The sequence below is a fragment of the Bos taurus genome, chromosome 3, assembly GCF_002263795.3.
Source record: "Bos taurus isolate L1 Dominette 01449 registration number 42190680 breed Hereford chromosome 3, ARS-UCD2.0, whole genome shotgun sequence".
NCBI lineage: Eukaryota > Metazoa > Chordata > Mammalia > Artiodactyla > Bovidae > Bos > Bos taurus.
Window position 1 is genome coordinate 113,441,751 of NC_037330.1, and position 14,785 is coordinate 113,456,535.

The following is a 14,785-nucleotide window of genomic DNA, read 5'->3' on the forward strand; positions in this document are numbered from 1 at the left end:
AGGGGAATCTTCCCAACCCAGGGATCGAACCCAGGTCTCCTTTTTATAAAAAGGGGACCAGAATGAGGGTCTAGACCCAGGAAGGAACTCTCGGTCCTGCCGTCCTGGCCTGGCTCGGAAGCCCTTTGTGACCCTGGGCACACCCCACCCACCTGGGACCTCGCTTTCTTGCCTTGGAGCAGAAAGGGCTGGAAGAAAATATTTCCTTTGCCCTGGACCCTCCTGCCACTCAGAGTCTGGGATGTGGGTCAACATGGCAATCTGCGCCCACCCCCACCCCCCGACATGCACACCCTGGAGCGAGGCATTTAGCCATCAGGCCCAGACCTTCCAGCCAGACAGTGGAGCCCTGGGGAGCCGGGCACCCACCTGGCCAGCTGGCTGACTCCCTGCAGGAACGTCGAGCTGCTCTCCAGAAGCGTCCACACGCCTTGCTCCTCCAGGGTGCAAAGCAGAGACTCACTGTTGAGTCTCCTGAACAAGAGCTGCATGGATCTGATCGTGACCCTGGAAGAAGGTGGGGCCGCGTGAGGCTGAGGCTGCCCTACTGGGAGCACCTGCCCTGCCTTCAATAAGCTCTTGGGTAAGCTCCGCACCCAGGCCCGTGAAGGGGTGCCCAACACAGGTGGGGAGACTTGCTCAGGACCCAAGAGCAGCCGTGGGAGACGGTGGGTCTGCAAACTCTGAAAACCACAAAGTGCTGGACCCACACAAGGGAGGGTCGTAAGCTGAGCTTCCAGAAATTTCTCCCCCCAACCAGGAAGGGAAAATGAGGACCTCTCAGTGGAGGTGACACTTGTAGTCCAGTGACTTCTTCTTCTTCTTCTTTTTAAGAACATTTATTTATTTGGCTGTACAGGGTCTTACAGTAGAGAATCTGCCTGCAATGTGGGAGACCCAGGTTCAATCCCTGGATCAGGAAGATCTCCTGGAGAAGGGAATGGCTACCCACTTCAGTATTCTTGCCTGGAGAAGCCCATGGACAGAGGTGTCTGGTGGGCTACATTCAGTCCATGGGGTTGCAAAGAGTTGGTCACTACTGAGCAATGAACACTTTCACTTTCACAGGGTCTTAGTTTCAGCACATGGGATCTAGTTCCCTGACCGGGGGTTGAACCTGGGCCCTCTACATTAGGACCTTGGAGTCTTAGCCACTGGACCACCAGGCAAGTCCCCAGTCGAGGGACTGCATCCAGCCCAGGACCACAGCCTCACCACACCACACCTTCCCACCCTCGAGCGCACCTCTGCAGGTTGACCTCCTCAGGCAGAGTCCCCGTGTGGATGAGTCTCCATGTCTTTAGGACGGGCGACACAGCCTCTGGGCCCTGGCTGCTGCCCAGCTGCAGGAGGAGCGTGTAGACAAGGTCCGGGAAGAGATCCAGGAGCCTGTTGTCCCAGTCCATCCTCTCAACGAGCAGGTGGATGGTGCACAGGGTCTGCAGAGAGGAGAGCCGGAGGCGGCAGGGGTCCCACCAAGCCCCCGAGGCGGGCCTTCCCCCTGCCTCACCATCAGAGGGTCCACTGCGGCCAGGCGCCAGATGTCGGCTTTGGAGGCAGCGTTGGCCCTGGGCGTGAACCTCGCCTGCAGCCGGCCCATCAGCGCGTGGAGCATCGTCCGGGCAAAGGGCACGTTCTCAGCCACAGCCAGCCACACCTCTGTCAGGTGGCTAGCCAGAGACAGGGGACAAGGACTGTGGGTTTGGGGTCATGTGCCCTGGCAAGTCAAAGCCCCCTGGGGACCCCCGGGCAGCCCCTGGAGTAGGGGCTGGAGCCTGGAGGCGGGGTCTCAGGGAGGTGGGAGAGCCACCAAGGCTGCACAGCCAGAGGCCGAGTCCCGCCCCGCACCTCTGCCCACGGTCCTCCTGGGAAACCACGGCCCTCTCTGTCTCTCTCACGGAAGGTCCAGCTCTGCTGCTAGGGGACCCAGGAATCCCCACCGGGCCGACTGTGTGATGACTTCATGGACACGTCGGGTCATAGCCTCCCAGTGCTTGGTGTATCAGGCCGGCACCAGGCAGCTTGCTGATACCTATCACTTCCTCCTCCCAACACGTCTATGTGGAAGGAGCCTTCATCTCCATTCCACAGAAGAGGAAATTCTGCCCAAGAAGGTCAGGGAAGCTGCCAGACTACAGCTTGGAGCAGCCTTCTTGACCCCAAGTCCAAGCCTGCAGCCCTGCTGAGAAGGGGAGGGACAGTGACTTAACGAGCCTCTGCACACACACAGGTACAGGCACGTGGGGTCTGGTGGGCACTAAAGGGCTAAAGCCATGACTCCAACAGGATCAGCCTGCCTATTCGAATCCACAAAACCAAACACGTAAGTGCAGATAAGTGAGTTTTGTCAAGGATGGGGAAAATGTGGCAGGGGCCCAGTGGCAGGAACTGAATAGAAGGGTGGGCACAGCATGCTCATTAAAATCAACTCAGAAAGAAGCCACAGGAGTGCAAGGAAACCAGGGCGTGGGGACCTCAGCCCTATAACTCAAGAAACAGCTGAATGAGTTTGAAGGTGGCCCTGGGCTCCAGGAAACAATGCAGACTGGCTGACACCTTGATGCGTCTGAGACCCTGAGCCAAAGCCCCAGCTTGGCCAACCCAAGCTCCTGACCACACAAACCAGATGATAACCGGGTTGCTGTTCCAAGCTCCTGAGCTGGAAGCAATTTGTTATGCAGGAATAGCTAACTAATACAGCGAAAGCCAGCCTGCCAGAGGCCCCAGCCCAGCACTGCTCTGAGAGGGGCTAAACCTCGTTAAAGCACGCCACCTGCATGGCACTGCCCTACCTGGACCCAGGGAAGGGCTGCCCTCTGGAGGAGCAGCTCCCTGTGAAGTGGGGCCAGGCCTGCATTTCACATGTCTGACACCTGTGCTCGAAACTCTCCTTTGTCTGCTGCCAGCATCTGCCACATCTCTCTTCACCAAGCCTCAAGGCTGCCCTTTGCTCCTTGGTCTCTGCTGCTTTGGGGACGCCTGCTCTCCTCTTTCTGGGCCTTCCCCAGTATATACCAGTTCGATCCCAGCACACTCACTCGTCAAACTGGTGAGTTCCTACCAGCTGCCTGCGTGATGCCGTGACACAGACAAAGGGGCTGGGCACAGTTCAAGATAACAGGAAGAGGAAGGCTTGCCCTGCTTCCCTGTGAGGCCACCTGAGAGCCTGGGGGTCTGTCATTTCACCCCTCGGGCACCTGGGTCACTTCCCTCTCAGGGCCCCATTTGGAAAGGGGGAAGGGAGCTTCTCCAGAGGCCTGCTCGGGCCCTGGGGACCACGTCCTGTGGTCTGTCCGGCCTGGAGCTCTATACTCTGCAGGGAGGAGAGGGCCATCGAGGGGAGAGCCCAGAGGGGGCGGCCAGGACCTGTGAGATGTGGGCTCCGGACTCCAGCTTGATAGGAGGGAGCTGGAGCTTCAAGGCTCCAGGTCCGAGGTTCTCAGAGGCTGTACCAGCCACAGAGATGCAAGTGGGAGGGTCTGACCACCCCCTTCCCCTGACACAGGTCAGACGAGGCACTGCTCAAGGCCCTGGGCTCCTGGGACATGTCCGTGGTGGCCGTCTGGGGGGCACGGGAGGCAGAGGCCCCGCACCTGGGAACCCACCTCTCCATGGGCAGGGGCTGCCGCAGGAGCGCCGTGAGCACGGTCTCCTGGTGGTAGTGGGCCAGCAGGAGGAGGCCCTCGATCAGGAGACGCCGCACCTCCCGGTGGTCCACCACGGGCAGGTGCGCCAGGATGGCGCCCAGGATCTCGGGCACCTGGGGTGGGGGGCGGGGCATCACCAGGCAGCCCGGCCCTCGGGGGGCTCCTGCCCTCCCCCTGCCGCACACCCCTCCTCCTTCCCAGGTGGACGCTGGGCAGGCTAGTCCACTGGGGGCCAGGCACAGCTCGGCCCTTCCAGAGCATCCTCTGGTCTCTTCGGAGATTTTATCACATTTTAACGTGGGAGGTGCCGCGCTTCAGGAGGGCCAGCCTCAGGCCTCCAGCCCAGCGTCCACTCACTGACCAAGCCTCCTTCAACAGGTTCTTTCCCCTTCCAGAACCCGACTTCCTCCCACTCTTTATAATCACGGACTCGGGGATGGTGAGGAGCCCTTAGCAAGCGAGGCTGGGCCCCTCTGCCTGGCCCTCTAGGCTGGATGCACAGGCAGCCCCAGGCCCCAGCGGGCTGGGCCGCAAGCTGTCACCTTGTCCTCCAGCTCCTTGACCCGCATCTGGAGGAAGGTGCATATCCAGGTGACAGAGGCCTTGTCGTGCTGGAGGTCCATGGCCCCGAAGTTCTCGCAGAGCTTCTGGACCAGCGAGACCACCTCGTCGCAGTTGAACTGCAAGCAGGCCACCTACAGCCAGAGTAGGCTGTTCCTGGGTCCGACTCCAAGCCCAGGGGCTCCCCTGCCTGCCCTGCTCTGCTCAGTGTCCCAGCCCAGCCCAGCCCAACCCCATCCTCCTGCAAACCGTCCTGAGCCTCCTCTCGCCTCCTCGCCCAGCCTCTGGCCCTGTCAATCACGGGCCGGCTTGGAGATCACTCAGTGTAAAAGCCTGGAAGACTCTGGCCAACCCCTCCCTCACCCCATCGCCTGCCACCAACCCTCCGAATCCCGCACAAGGAGCTTCTCCCCAGACCCTCCCAGTCCTGCCTGTACGGCCCTGCAGCCTTCCCTGGGAGTGTCCTCTGGCCCCTGAGGCAGAAGAGGCCTCGCCTCTCTGCAGCCCCGAGGGTTTGGGCGGCCCTGGACACTTGCAGTCACCGGGTGCCGTCAGCCTGCCCATGGGCTGACACCTGTGTGCAGGGCCCCTGTTCAGTTCTTTCCGGGACCCCCGCAGTGTAGCATATGATATGGAAAAGAGAAGACAGCTGGGGTCTGTGACGCACCTACTGTGTGCCAGGCACCACGGTGGGGACTGTACATATCACAGGTCACTTAAATACACATGACTTGAGTCGGACCAAGGTCTGTGGAAGACCCAGGGAAGACCACCAGGAGAAGCCCGGCCCCGCCCCCAGAGATGGCCCAGGCACCCGGAGGCTACTCCCACACAGCCTTCCCGCTCATCACCTTGGAGATTCTGGAGGATATGCTGAAAATCTTCTCCATGTCTGAGCCCTGCAGGTCCTCCTTACATTTCTCAAGCTCCAGCTCTTTGGAGGCGCCCCAGGAGGAGCAGGTCTGGCTTGCTGTTGGGATACAATGTCAGGCACGACGGTCCAGAACCAAGGGCCCACATCGTGGTGGCCCCCTTTCCCGCCCCCGCCCCCAACGCTCCCACCTCCCCGCCCCTTGGGTTGCCTTGGTTCCCTGGGCCTGGACAGCTCTCCAGCATCTACATTCCCACCTCTCTTGCTTGGCCCCAGGAACCATCTCTGTGCACAGCTCAGATGGGCATTCTGCCAGCTGCCGAGCCAGAGGCAACCCACCTTGAAGGTCCCCCAACTGCCTTCCCCTCTGAGCTCGTTTCTGGCCAGTTCTGCCGCATCCTTAGTATCTGTGAGGCAACCCTGTCCAGTGGGGCCCTTCATGTGCCCTCAGCGAGTCATGCTGACACAATGAGCCTCTCCTTCTAGAAGCTTCCATGATCTCTCAGTGAACTCTGCACCCCTGTCCCCGCTGGTCACCCTTGCTTGTCTACAGAGAGACCACAATCCCTGCCGACCCCCAGGACAGCCCCACAGCCAACTCCCTGATATTGGTCCTCCCTCTGGGCCTGGAGAGCCCCAGTCCTGCCCACCCACACCACCCTTCCTGTACCGTGAAGATCCAGCAGGCTGGCCAGGACATCCATGGAGGCCAGGCGGGTTTTTCTGTGCGAGTCGCAGGTGCCTGGTGCAATGAGTCCCACCAGGCCACCAAACTGCCCCAGCTTCAGTGGGATCTGAGGGACGGGAGACCTCAGAGTTCACATCCTCTGTCTGGCCAAGCTCACCTGGTGATGCCCGAGGGCAGTGCAACCAGGGGCCAAAGAGAGTGATCCCTGCTCTGAAAGCACCCCTATTTGGGAAGGGAGAGGATGCTACCATCTGCCTGAGCCCAAGCTTCCATCCCCAGGCCCCCCAGCTTGGGCCCGGGAGGCTGAGCTTCCATCCCCAGGCCCCCCAGCTTGTCGTCCTCCCAAGGCCATCCCTGAAGACCAGACAGTCGAAGAGTAGGAAGATAACAAAGGAAGGAAGAGAGGTCTTGTGGAGCCGTGTCAGAGGCTCTATCACCAAAAAAACCTCATTGCTTTTCTAGATTTTGCGATGTTGATGGTATTTGTTAAGCTTTGTAAAATTTGTCATTTTGTAGGGATTCATTTTCTCATTCTAAGTAAATACTTTGCTAATCAATGTGATATTCATAATCGTGTGCCCCATTCTCTTAAAGAGGGCCCTCACACTGTGTGAACCTCAGGCCCCTCGAAACCCAGATCCACACCACGCCCTGCCAATCCTCTCTCACGACCCCAGAGGCCCAGGGCCAGCTCCCCCTGGGTCACCTTCAACATTCCCCAGTGATGCAGCCTCTTCCCAAGGGTCTCTCCAGGGGCAGAACTGGATTTCAGAGGTGTTTCCTCTCCTGGGATAGAGACTGGCTTTTCCCTGTGGGTGTCAGTGGGGCAGGCTGTGGGGGTGGGGGGGCGGGTCTCTGGGACTCACGCAGACGCCGACGCTTTGGACATAGATTTTCATGAGATGGAGATGGAGGTTCACTGCTTTTTCCCGCTCCCATTCTTTCTCCGACAAGATCCACTTCTCCAGGAGCTATGGGTATAGCCCAGAACACAGAAGGGCCTTCAAAATCCCGAGGCCAGCCTTTCCCGGCCAGCTGCTGCTCTCCTCCTCTCTCCCACTCAGAGCCTGATTTTCAAAGCTCTGGGAGGTTCCCAGGTTCCCCTGCCCCAACACTAGGGAGATGAGGCCACGAGCAAACGGAGAACAAGGCCAACATCCTCAGCAAGCTGGCACTTGGCTGAGGAGTTTGGCTTTGTTGCGAGTGTTGGACTGTAGGGGAAAACGCCACTAGCTCAGTCCATCCTGCACTCCAGCACCTGCGTGCCCCTGCACCTAACAACATGGCTTAGCAAAACAGGGAGCAAAAACTGATAGAACTGAAGGGAGAAGCGGACAAATCCACAGTGACAGAGATTTCCGACCTCCATCTCTGTAACTGATGCAGAGAAGACAAAAGCAGGAAGGATATAGAAAACTTGGACAACACTTCCAACCATACCTGGCTTAAGTGATATTTGGGAACATATCATTCAGTGCAGCAGAACACTTCCCAAGCACACACAGAACGTTCGCCAAGATAGATCATACGTGGGCAACAAATTAAGTCTTGATGGATTTAAAAGGCTTTGAATTGTACAAAGTATGTCCTCAGACTACAGTGGAGTTAAACTAGAATCAAAACCAAAAAGGTCTCTGGAAAACTCTCAAATATTTGGAAATTTCTTGATGACCCATGGGTCAAAGGAGAAGTCAAAAGAGAAATGAAAATGCATCTTGGAACTAAAATTAGAACAGAACATATCGATATTTGTGGGGTATAGCTTCAAAGAACAAAGTCAGTGGACTTATACTATCTGGTCCTGATTTCAAGACTTACTAAAATGTTGACAGGGTTATAATGAAGACAGGATGGCAGTGGTGTAAAGAAGGACAAAAACATCAGTAGAGCAGAACAGGTATGTAGAAATAGACCCACACATATGCGGTCAATTGATTTCTGACAAAGATGCAAAGGTAATTCAGTGGAGAAAAGATAGTCTTTCCATCAAAGGTGCTGAAACAATTGGTTAACCATGTGCAAAAAAATTAAAATAAATTAAACTTTGATCCATATTTGAAAACTGAGCTCAAAATACATCATAGACTTCAATGTAAAGCCTGAAACTGTCAAGTTCTAGAAGAAAATCTAGGAGAAAATCTTTGTGACCTTGGTTAGTAAAGATTTCTTAGTCGTGATGCCAAAAACATGATATATAAAAGAAAAAATAATAAATTAGACTTCATCAAGGTTAGAAATTTTTTCTCTTCAAAAGAATCTGTGAAATTAATGAAAATGCAAGTCACAGACCAGGAGAAAATATTTGCAAATCACATATCTGATAAAGGATTTACTTCTAGAATATATACAACCTCCAAAAAATCAATAATAAGAAAGCAAACAATCCAAGTTTTTAAAAAGCCCTGCTGCTGCTGCTGCTGCTGCTGCTAAGTCGCTTCAGTCATGACCGACTCTGTGAGACCCCACAGACGACAGCCCACCAGGCTCCCCCGTCCCTGGGATTCTCCAGGCAAGAACACTGGAGTGGGTTGCCATTTCCTTCTCCAATGCATAAAAGTGAAACGCGAAAGCGAAGTTGCTTAGTCGTGTCCAACTCTTAGCGACCCCATGGACTGCACTAGCAATACTATATTCAAAAATACCAAGATTATGAAAGACAAAGACTGATAAATTGTTCCAAATTGAAGGAGAGAGACAAGAGAGATAAGACAATTAAATGCAATTCATAATCCAGATTAGATCCTGGTTCTGGGAGGAAATAACTATGAAGGTCATTATTGGGCAATTTGTGAAATATGAATATGGAAAATTGATTGACTACAGCTGGTATCAGTGTTAAATTCCGTGATTTTGAACAGTATATTGTTATATAAGAGAAGATTCTTGTTGTTGATGTATAGAGCTAACTCTCCATGATTCAAAAGGGGTGTGTGTGTGTGTGCGTATGTAATGTAAAGAGGAAAAAAAAAAGGGAAAAAGAACATGTCACAAAATATTAAGAATTGTGTTGTGGATCTGGGTGAAAGGCATGCAGGAGTTCTTTGTACTGTTCTTGCAACTTTTCAGCTTTTAAGAATTTAACTTCAACTTGTAAGAACATTTTGTGATATTGAAATGTCACAAAATATTAAGAATTGTGGATCTGGGTGAAAGGCATACAGGACTTCTTTGTACTGGTCCTTGCAACTTTTCAGCCAGCTTGAAGCTTTGTCTAAAGAAAATTACCAAATCAATTCTTAACGCATGCCTGTTTCCCACTGAGAGTCTGGCCCTCGGACCAGCATTCTGGGCCACCACCGGCTCCTGGCCCTCCTCCAGGCAACTCACATGCACCATCTCCTGAAGCCCCTTGGGGTCTAGGTGTCTCTGCATGAGGCCCTCCATCAGCTGCTCCAGGGCATGCAGGGCGTTCGTATACAGGGTCTGTGGCCAAGAGAAGGGAGAGCTCGGCAGCAGTGGGGGAACAGCCACCTGCCAGGACTCTGGGTGGCCCATGCCAGGATCATATATTGTGAGATGGTCTGATAACTTCCTTTTGACTTCTGCTCAGACTGAGTTCTTTATGCTCCTTATGTGACATATAAGACAACCTCAAGAGGAACCCATTTTGCAAAGCAGGAAACTGGACTCCTAGAGCCCAGCTCTCCTGACCCCTGGCATCCAGGGCCAGGACCTAGAGGCACAGATGACTGTTGGGAAACAGTCATCCAGTCAGGGACTACGTTTCCCAGGATTCCTTGCAGCTAGGTGGAGCCATGTGACCAAGTTCTGGCCAATAAGGAGGGCCAAATGGCTCATAAATCCTCCAGACTCTCTCTGGAGCTGGGTCTGCCCACCTGAGGAGCCATGGGGCCTCTGTCAGTCCACATTCCTGAACAACTGCAGGAAGCAGCCCCCTCTCCACCTCTGCTGCCAACTGGACATCATTTGAGTAAGAAAACAATCATGTTAAAGCATGAAGATTTCAGTGTATATGTTACAGCAGCTAGCATCACCTTACATTACTGACAGAAGCTGTTGTACTTTGCTGCCCCGACCACTCCCAGATGGTCCGGGACGGTGGGCTCCCAGCACTGTTAACTTGGAAGTTAACATCAACTTCCAAGTACTGATCCAGAAAATGAGGTGGCCAGGAGGGACCTACCTTAATGGACTCATTGCTGTCTCCTGGGGGTTGGAGAGAAATTACAGAGTGTATACTAATATCCATCAGCTCACTGCTTTCCTCTGTGGCGTAGAAAGGCTTCAGTTTGCTAGAGAAAGAAGTGATAAGAGGAGTGATCAGTGGGGAACTGAGACCTGCTCTGCCCAGGCTGGGGGGTGGTGGGAGGAGCCATATCACAGAATGAGGAAGGGGCCAGCTTCTCTGTTTGGGGGTTCAGGTGTCTGTCCCCCCACAAGGGCCCTGGCTCCACCCACTGGTGTCCACTGTCTGTCTGTGACTGAAGGGGAGACTCAGGTGTCCACAGCTGCCTCTCCTATCACTGCCTGCTCTGAGTCTCTTTCTCCTGTTCAGAAACATTCCATTGGTCCTCCCTGATCGCATCCGCAGACTTTGCTTCTGGTTGGTCCTGGCCCAGGAGTTTTCAAATGGAATACCTGGACCAGGAGCAGCAGCAGCATCCCCTTGGAGTTTATTAGAAAATGCAAACTCTACGTCTCCACCTCAGAGCTGCTGAATCAAAAACTCTGTAGTGGACTTCCCTGGCAGTCCAGTGGTTAAGGCTTTGCCATACAGTGCCAGAGGTGCAGGTTCGATCCCACATGTCTTGTGGCCACAAAGCCAAAACATAAAACAGAGGCAATACTGTAACAAATTCAATAAAACTTTTTTTAAAATGGTCCACATTTAAAAAAAAATCTTAAAAAAAAAACCAAAAAACTTCTGGATTGGAGGCCATCTGTGTTTTAATAAACCTTTGGTGGTAGTAGCTAGTTGCGTGATGCACGCCAGCTGATTCTCTTTCTGTCCCCTTCATAGGTGGATCTCAAGCCTAGTTGCATACTAGAATCACAGGAGAGCTTTCTAAGGGCCCCAGGGGCCATGCCCAGCTCCAGGGATCCTTATTTAAGTCTTTGGTGGGGCAGGGTATCAGAATTGTTACAAGTTCCTCATTGGCTCTGTTTTGCCTTCAGAAGGGAGAGCCACCTCCTTCTTGAACTTCAAACTCCTGCCTTCCAAAGGGGTCCTGTATTTCACCTTTCTAGGAACCTTCTGCTCCTACCCAAATCCAGTAATTTTGTTTAAAGTGAAAGTGTTCGTATCCAACTCTTTTTGACAACCTGGACTATAGCCCGTCCGTGGAGTTCTGCAAGCAAGAATCTGGAGTGGGTTGCCATTCCCATCTCCAGGGGGTCTTCCTGACCAAGGGATCAACTGATTGCAGGCAGATTCTTTACTGTCCGAGCCATCAGGAAAGCCCCGAAGGAGGTGCAACCTCCCCAGAGGCTCTGAGAGGGGGCCTCAGACCTTGTCTCCAGCCCAGGGCGGCACTTGGGGCCTGGTCAGGGCCCGGCTCACCTCAAGTATGAGAGGGCATCCATGGCCATGGTCCGCACGGGAGAAACCAGGCTGTCAGTCGGTTCTGCTTTGATGATCGCCTGCCGGGATGGCAGGGCAGTGAGCCGCCAGGCCAGCCGGAGTCCCGCGATGGCCAGGGAGGGGCTCGGGCACACAGTGACCACGATGGCAGGGGCATTCCCTGGGTTACAGCCAGGAGGGCCTGACGTTGTGCGATGGGCTCCGATACCGCATGCACTTTCGTTCTTTTCATGATCAGTTGGCCTTTGACGTTTTAGGCGAAGTTGCTCAGTCGTGTCCAACTCTTTGTGATCCAAGGACTATACAGTCCCTGGAATTCTCCAGGCCAGAATACTGGAGTGGGTAGCCTTTCCCTTCATCGGGGGATCTTCCCAACCCAGGGATCGACTCAAGTTTCCCGCTTTGCAGGCAGATTCCTTACCAGCTGAGCTATGAGGGAAGCACAGGGGAAGCAGCAAAATCTCATGGGAGGAGTGGAGCTAAGATGGGCCGGTGCCTCTAGCTCATTTCTGCCAATTACTGTGTGTCCTTGGGCAAATCACTTCCTCAGCCTGGGCCCTTGCTCAGGTGTGACATGAGGACTTGGGGCCTGGTCCACAGGGCTGTGCCAGGCTGGTGTGAAATTACATACGTGTCGCTCTCGACCCTGAGCAGGAGCCTAATGAGTGTCGGATTCTTTCTCAGGGCCTCCTGTTCCATCTGCATCTCCCTTCCCTCCAGGCTGCTGTCAGTGCAGCCAGAGGGTGTCCAGGGGCCAGGGCTTCCATTGCAGGGAGTGGAGAGGTCTGGGGACGAGGGACAGGGGCTGACCCACAGCCTCAGCTGCCCCTGTCACTGCCTCTTGCCTTTGGACAGCTGGTACTTTCTAGACCTTAACAAAGTTCTGGGCAAAAGTAGCTATAAGTCCTGCCTACGGCAGAGCCCGACCTCTTGGTCCTGACTATGGAGAAATGTTGGGTTAGCTAGGGCTGACCCATGGGGCTTGTCTCCCAGCCCTGAACCAGACACCTCAGGGGCATTACCAGGCTTGAGGGCAGGGGTCTTCAGCCCCAGCTTCTAGAATGTTTCCTGGCCATGAAAACCTTTATCAGATATAAGAATGTCACATGCAGAACACCTACAGTCAGGTCAAAGCCAAACTGAGAGAGACAGGCGGTGCCTCGGAGACCCCTGTCACCCCTTGGGCTTCAGATGGCCTCAGGTCAGCAGAGTGAGATCTCCCAAACTGCCCAGGATGGAGGAAGCCCCCCAGATGGCTTACCATGATAATGCCAGTCAGAGTCGCCTTTTGGGCAAATTGGAAGTCTTCCAGGTCTTTGATGTTCTTGATGGCATCCGTGACCTGCACCACGCTCTTCATGAAGGCCAGTTTGAGGCAGATGTCCTGTGACCATGACGAGGGGCAGGGAGGACCTTGTGTGGGTGAGCCCCAAAGACCCCAAGACCAAGCCCCTGCTCCCGGACCCTGGGGCCACATAGAACACCCTCTCCCCTGCTGGGAAAGTATCAGTATCAGGGGCACGCTGAGAGACGGCCACCCCATTCTGCCCTTCAGCAACCTGGCGGGGACATGGGCCAGGCGCTGGACAGGGCACAGCCCCCCAGTGGCCCCCCAGAAGGTGCTGCATCCTAAACCCCTCCATCCTGAGCCTGAGTACAGCAATGCCAGTCAGGGGCACCTTCACTGACCAGAGGATCTGAGCCCTGCGCATCACTGTAGGGGCAGAGCAAGTTATGGAGGTCAAATCAGTTTTGCTTTTAAGGCATGCACAACACATCATGCGAAATGAGATCAGCCAGTCTCAAAAGGACAAGCACTGTGATTTCAGATTATATGAGATGCCTGGAGCGTCACCATCATAGAGACAGGAAGTAGAAGGGTGGATGCCAGGAGCTAGGGGAGGGGGACTGGGGAGTTGATGCTAGTGGGCACAGAGTCTCAATTTAGGAAGATGAAGGTCTGGAGATGAATGATGGTGATGGCTGCTCAACAGTTTGAATGCACTTAATGCCACACTAGTAATGCTCAAAATTCTCCAAGCCAGGCTTCAATAATACGTGAACCGTGAACTTCGTTCAAGCTGGATTTAGAAAAGGCAGAGGAACCAGAGATCAAATTGCCAACATCCATTTGATCATCTAAAAGCAAGAGAGTTCCAGAAAAACATCTACTTCTGGTTTATTGACTATGCCAAAGCCTTTGACTGTGTGGATCACAACAAACTGTGGAAAATTCTGAAAGAGATGGGAATCCCAGACCACCTGACCTGCCTCTTGAGAAATCTGTATGCAGGTCAGGAAGCAACAGTTAGAAGTGGACATGGAACAACAGACTGGTTCCAAATAGGAAAAGGAGTACATCAAGGCTGTATATTGTCACCCTGTGTATTTAACTTATATGCAGAATACATCATGAGAAACGCTGGGCTGGATGAAGCACAAGCTAGAATCAAGATTGCCAGGAGAAATATCAATAACCTAAGAAAAGCAGATGACACCACCCTCAGCAGAAAGCAAAGAAGAACTAAAGAGCCTCTTGATGAAAGTGAAAGAGGAGAGTGAAAGAGTAGGTTAAAGCTCAACATTCAGAAAACTAAGATCATGGCATCTGGTCTCATCACTTTATGGCAAATAGATAGGGAAACAGTGGAAACAGTGACAGACTTTATTTTGGGGGGGGCTTCAAAATCACTGTAGATGGTGACTGCAGCCATGAAATTAAAAGACACTTGTTCCTTGGAAGGAAAGTTATGACCAAACTAGACAGCATATTGAAAAGCAGAGACATTACTTCGCCAACAAAGGTCTGTCTAGTCAAGGCTATGGTTTTTCCAGTAGCCATGAATGGATGTGAGAGTTGAACTGTAAAGAAAGCTGAGTGCCAAAAAATTGATGCTTTTGGAGAAGACTCTTGAGAATCCCTTGGACTTCAAGGAGATCCAATCAGTCCATCTTAAAGGAAATCAGTCCTGAATATTCATTGGGAGGACTGATGCTGAAGCTGAAACTCTAATACTTTGGCAACATGAAGTGAAGAACTGACTCATTGGAAAAGACTCTGATGCTGGGAAAGATTGAAGGCAGGAGGAGAAGGGGACGACAGAGGATGAGATGGTTGGATGGCATCACCGACTCAATGGACATGAGTTTGTGTAAACTCCAGAAGTTGGTGATGGACAGGGAGGCCTGGTGTGCTGCGGTCCATGGGGTCGCAAAGAGTCGGACACGACTGAGTAGCTGAACTGAACCAATGAACTGCATGCTTAAAAGTGGTTACAATGACAAATTTCACATCTTGTACTTCACCACAGTTTTCAAAACAGTAATAATAAAGTCATTTCTCCTTTATTCCCTGATTTTCTCCTCCTTGCCTTTCCAAGAAAGCAGCCAGTCCCTTTGCCTCTCTGAAGACAGCCCCTTTCTTGACCCTTATGAAAGGGCTTGGGGTCAGATGTCAGGATAGGGGCAGAGGTGAG

At 53.2% G+C, this 14,785-nt stretch overlaps 1 protein-coding gene across 8 annotated transcripts in view; it reads right to left on the minus strand.

Annotated features, from left to right (window-relative positions):
• The window catches only part of MROH2A (maestro heat like repeat family member 2A), a 55,970-nt gene that overhangs the window by 7,474 nt on the left and 33,711 nt on the right, over positions 1-14,785 (minus strand). For 5 of the 8 annotated variants that reach the window (XM_059885221.1, XM_059885223.1, XM_059885225.1 and 2 more), the window contains 12 exons: positions 12,571-12,693; positions 11,289-11,368; positions 9,912-10,020; positions 9,095-9,190; positions 6,634-6,738; positions 5,750-5,873; positions 5,060-5,178; positions 4,190-4,342; positions 3,594-3,760; positions 1,511-1,670; positions 1,246-1,439; positions 370-507 (listed from right to left, as the gene is read on the minus strand). In XM_059885221.1, coding sequence (XP_059741204.1) covers positions 370-507; positions 1,246-1,439; positions 1,511-1,670; positions 3,594-3,760; positions 4,190-4,342; positions 5,060-5,178; positions 5,750-5,873; positions 6,634-6,738; positions 9,095-9,190; positions 9,912-10,020; positions 11,289-11,368; positions 12,571-12,693 — 1,568 coding nt within the window. The remainder of the gene's footprint in view (positions 1-369; positions 508-1,245; positions 1,440-1,510; positions 1,671-3,593; positions 3,761-4,189; positions 4,343-5,059; positions 5,179-5,749; positions 5,874-6,633; positions 6,739-9,094; positions 9,191-9,911; positions 10,021-11,288; positions 11,369-12,570; positions 12,694-14,785) is intronic. The other 3 variants (XM_002686562.6, XM_059885222.1, XM_059885220.1) reach the window with 1 other exon arrangement.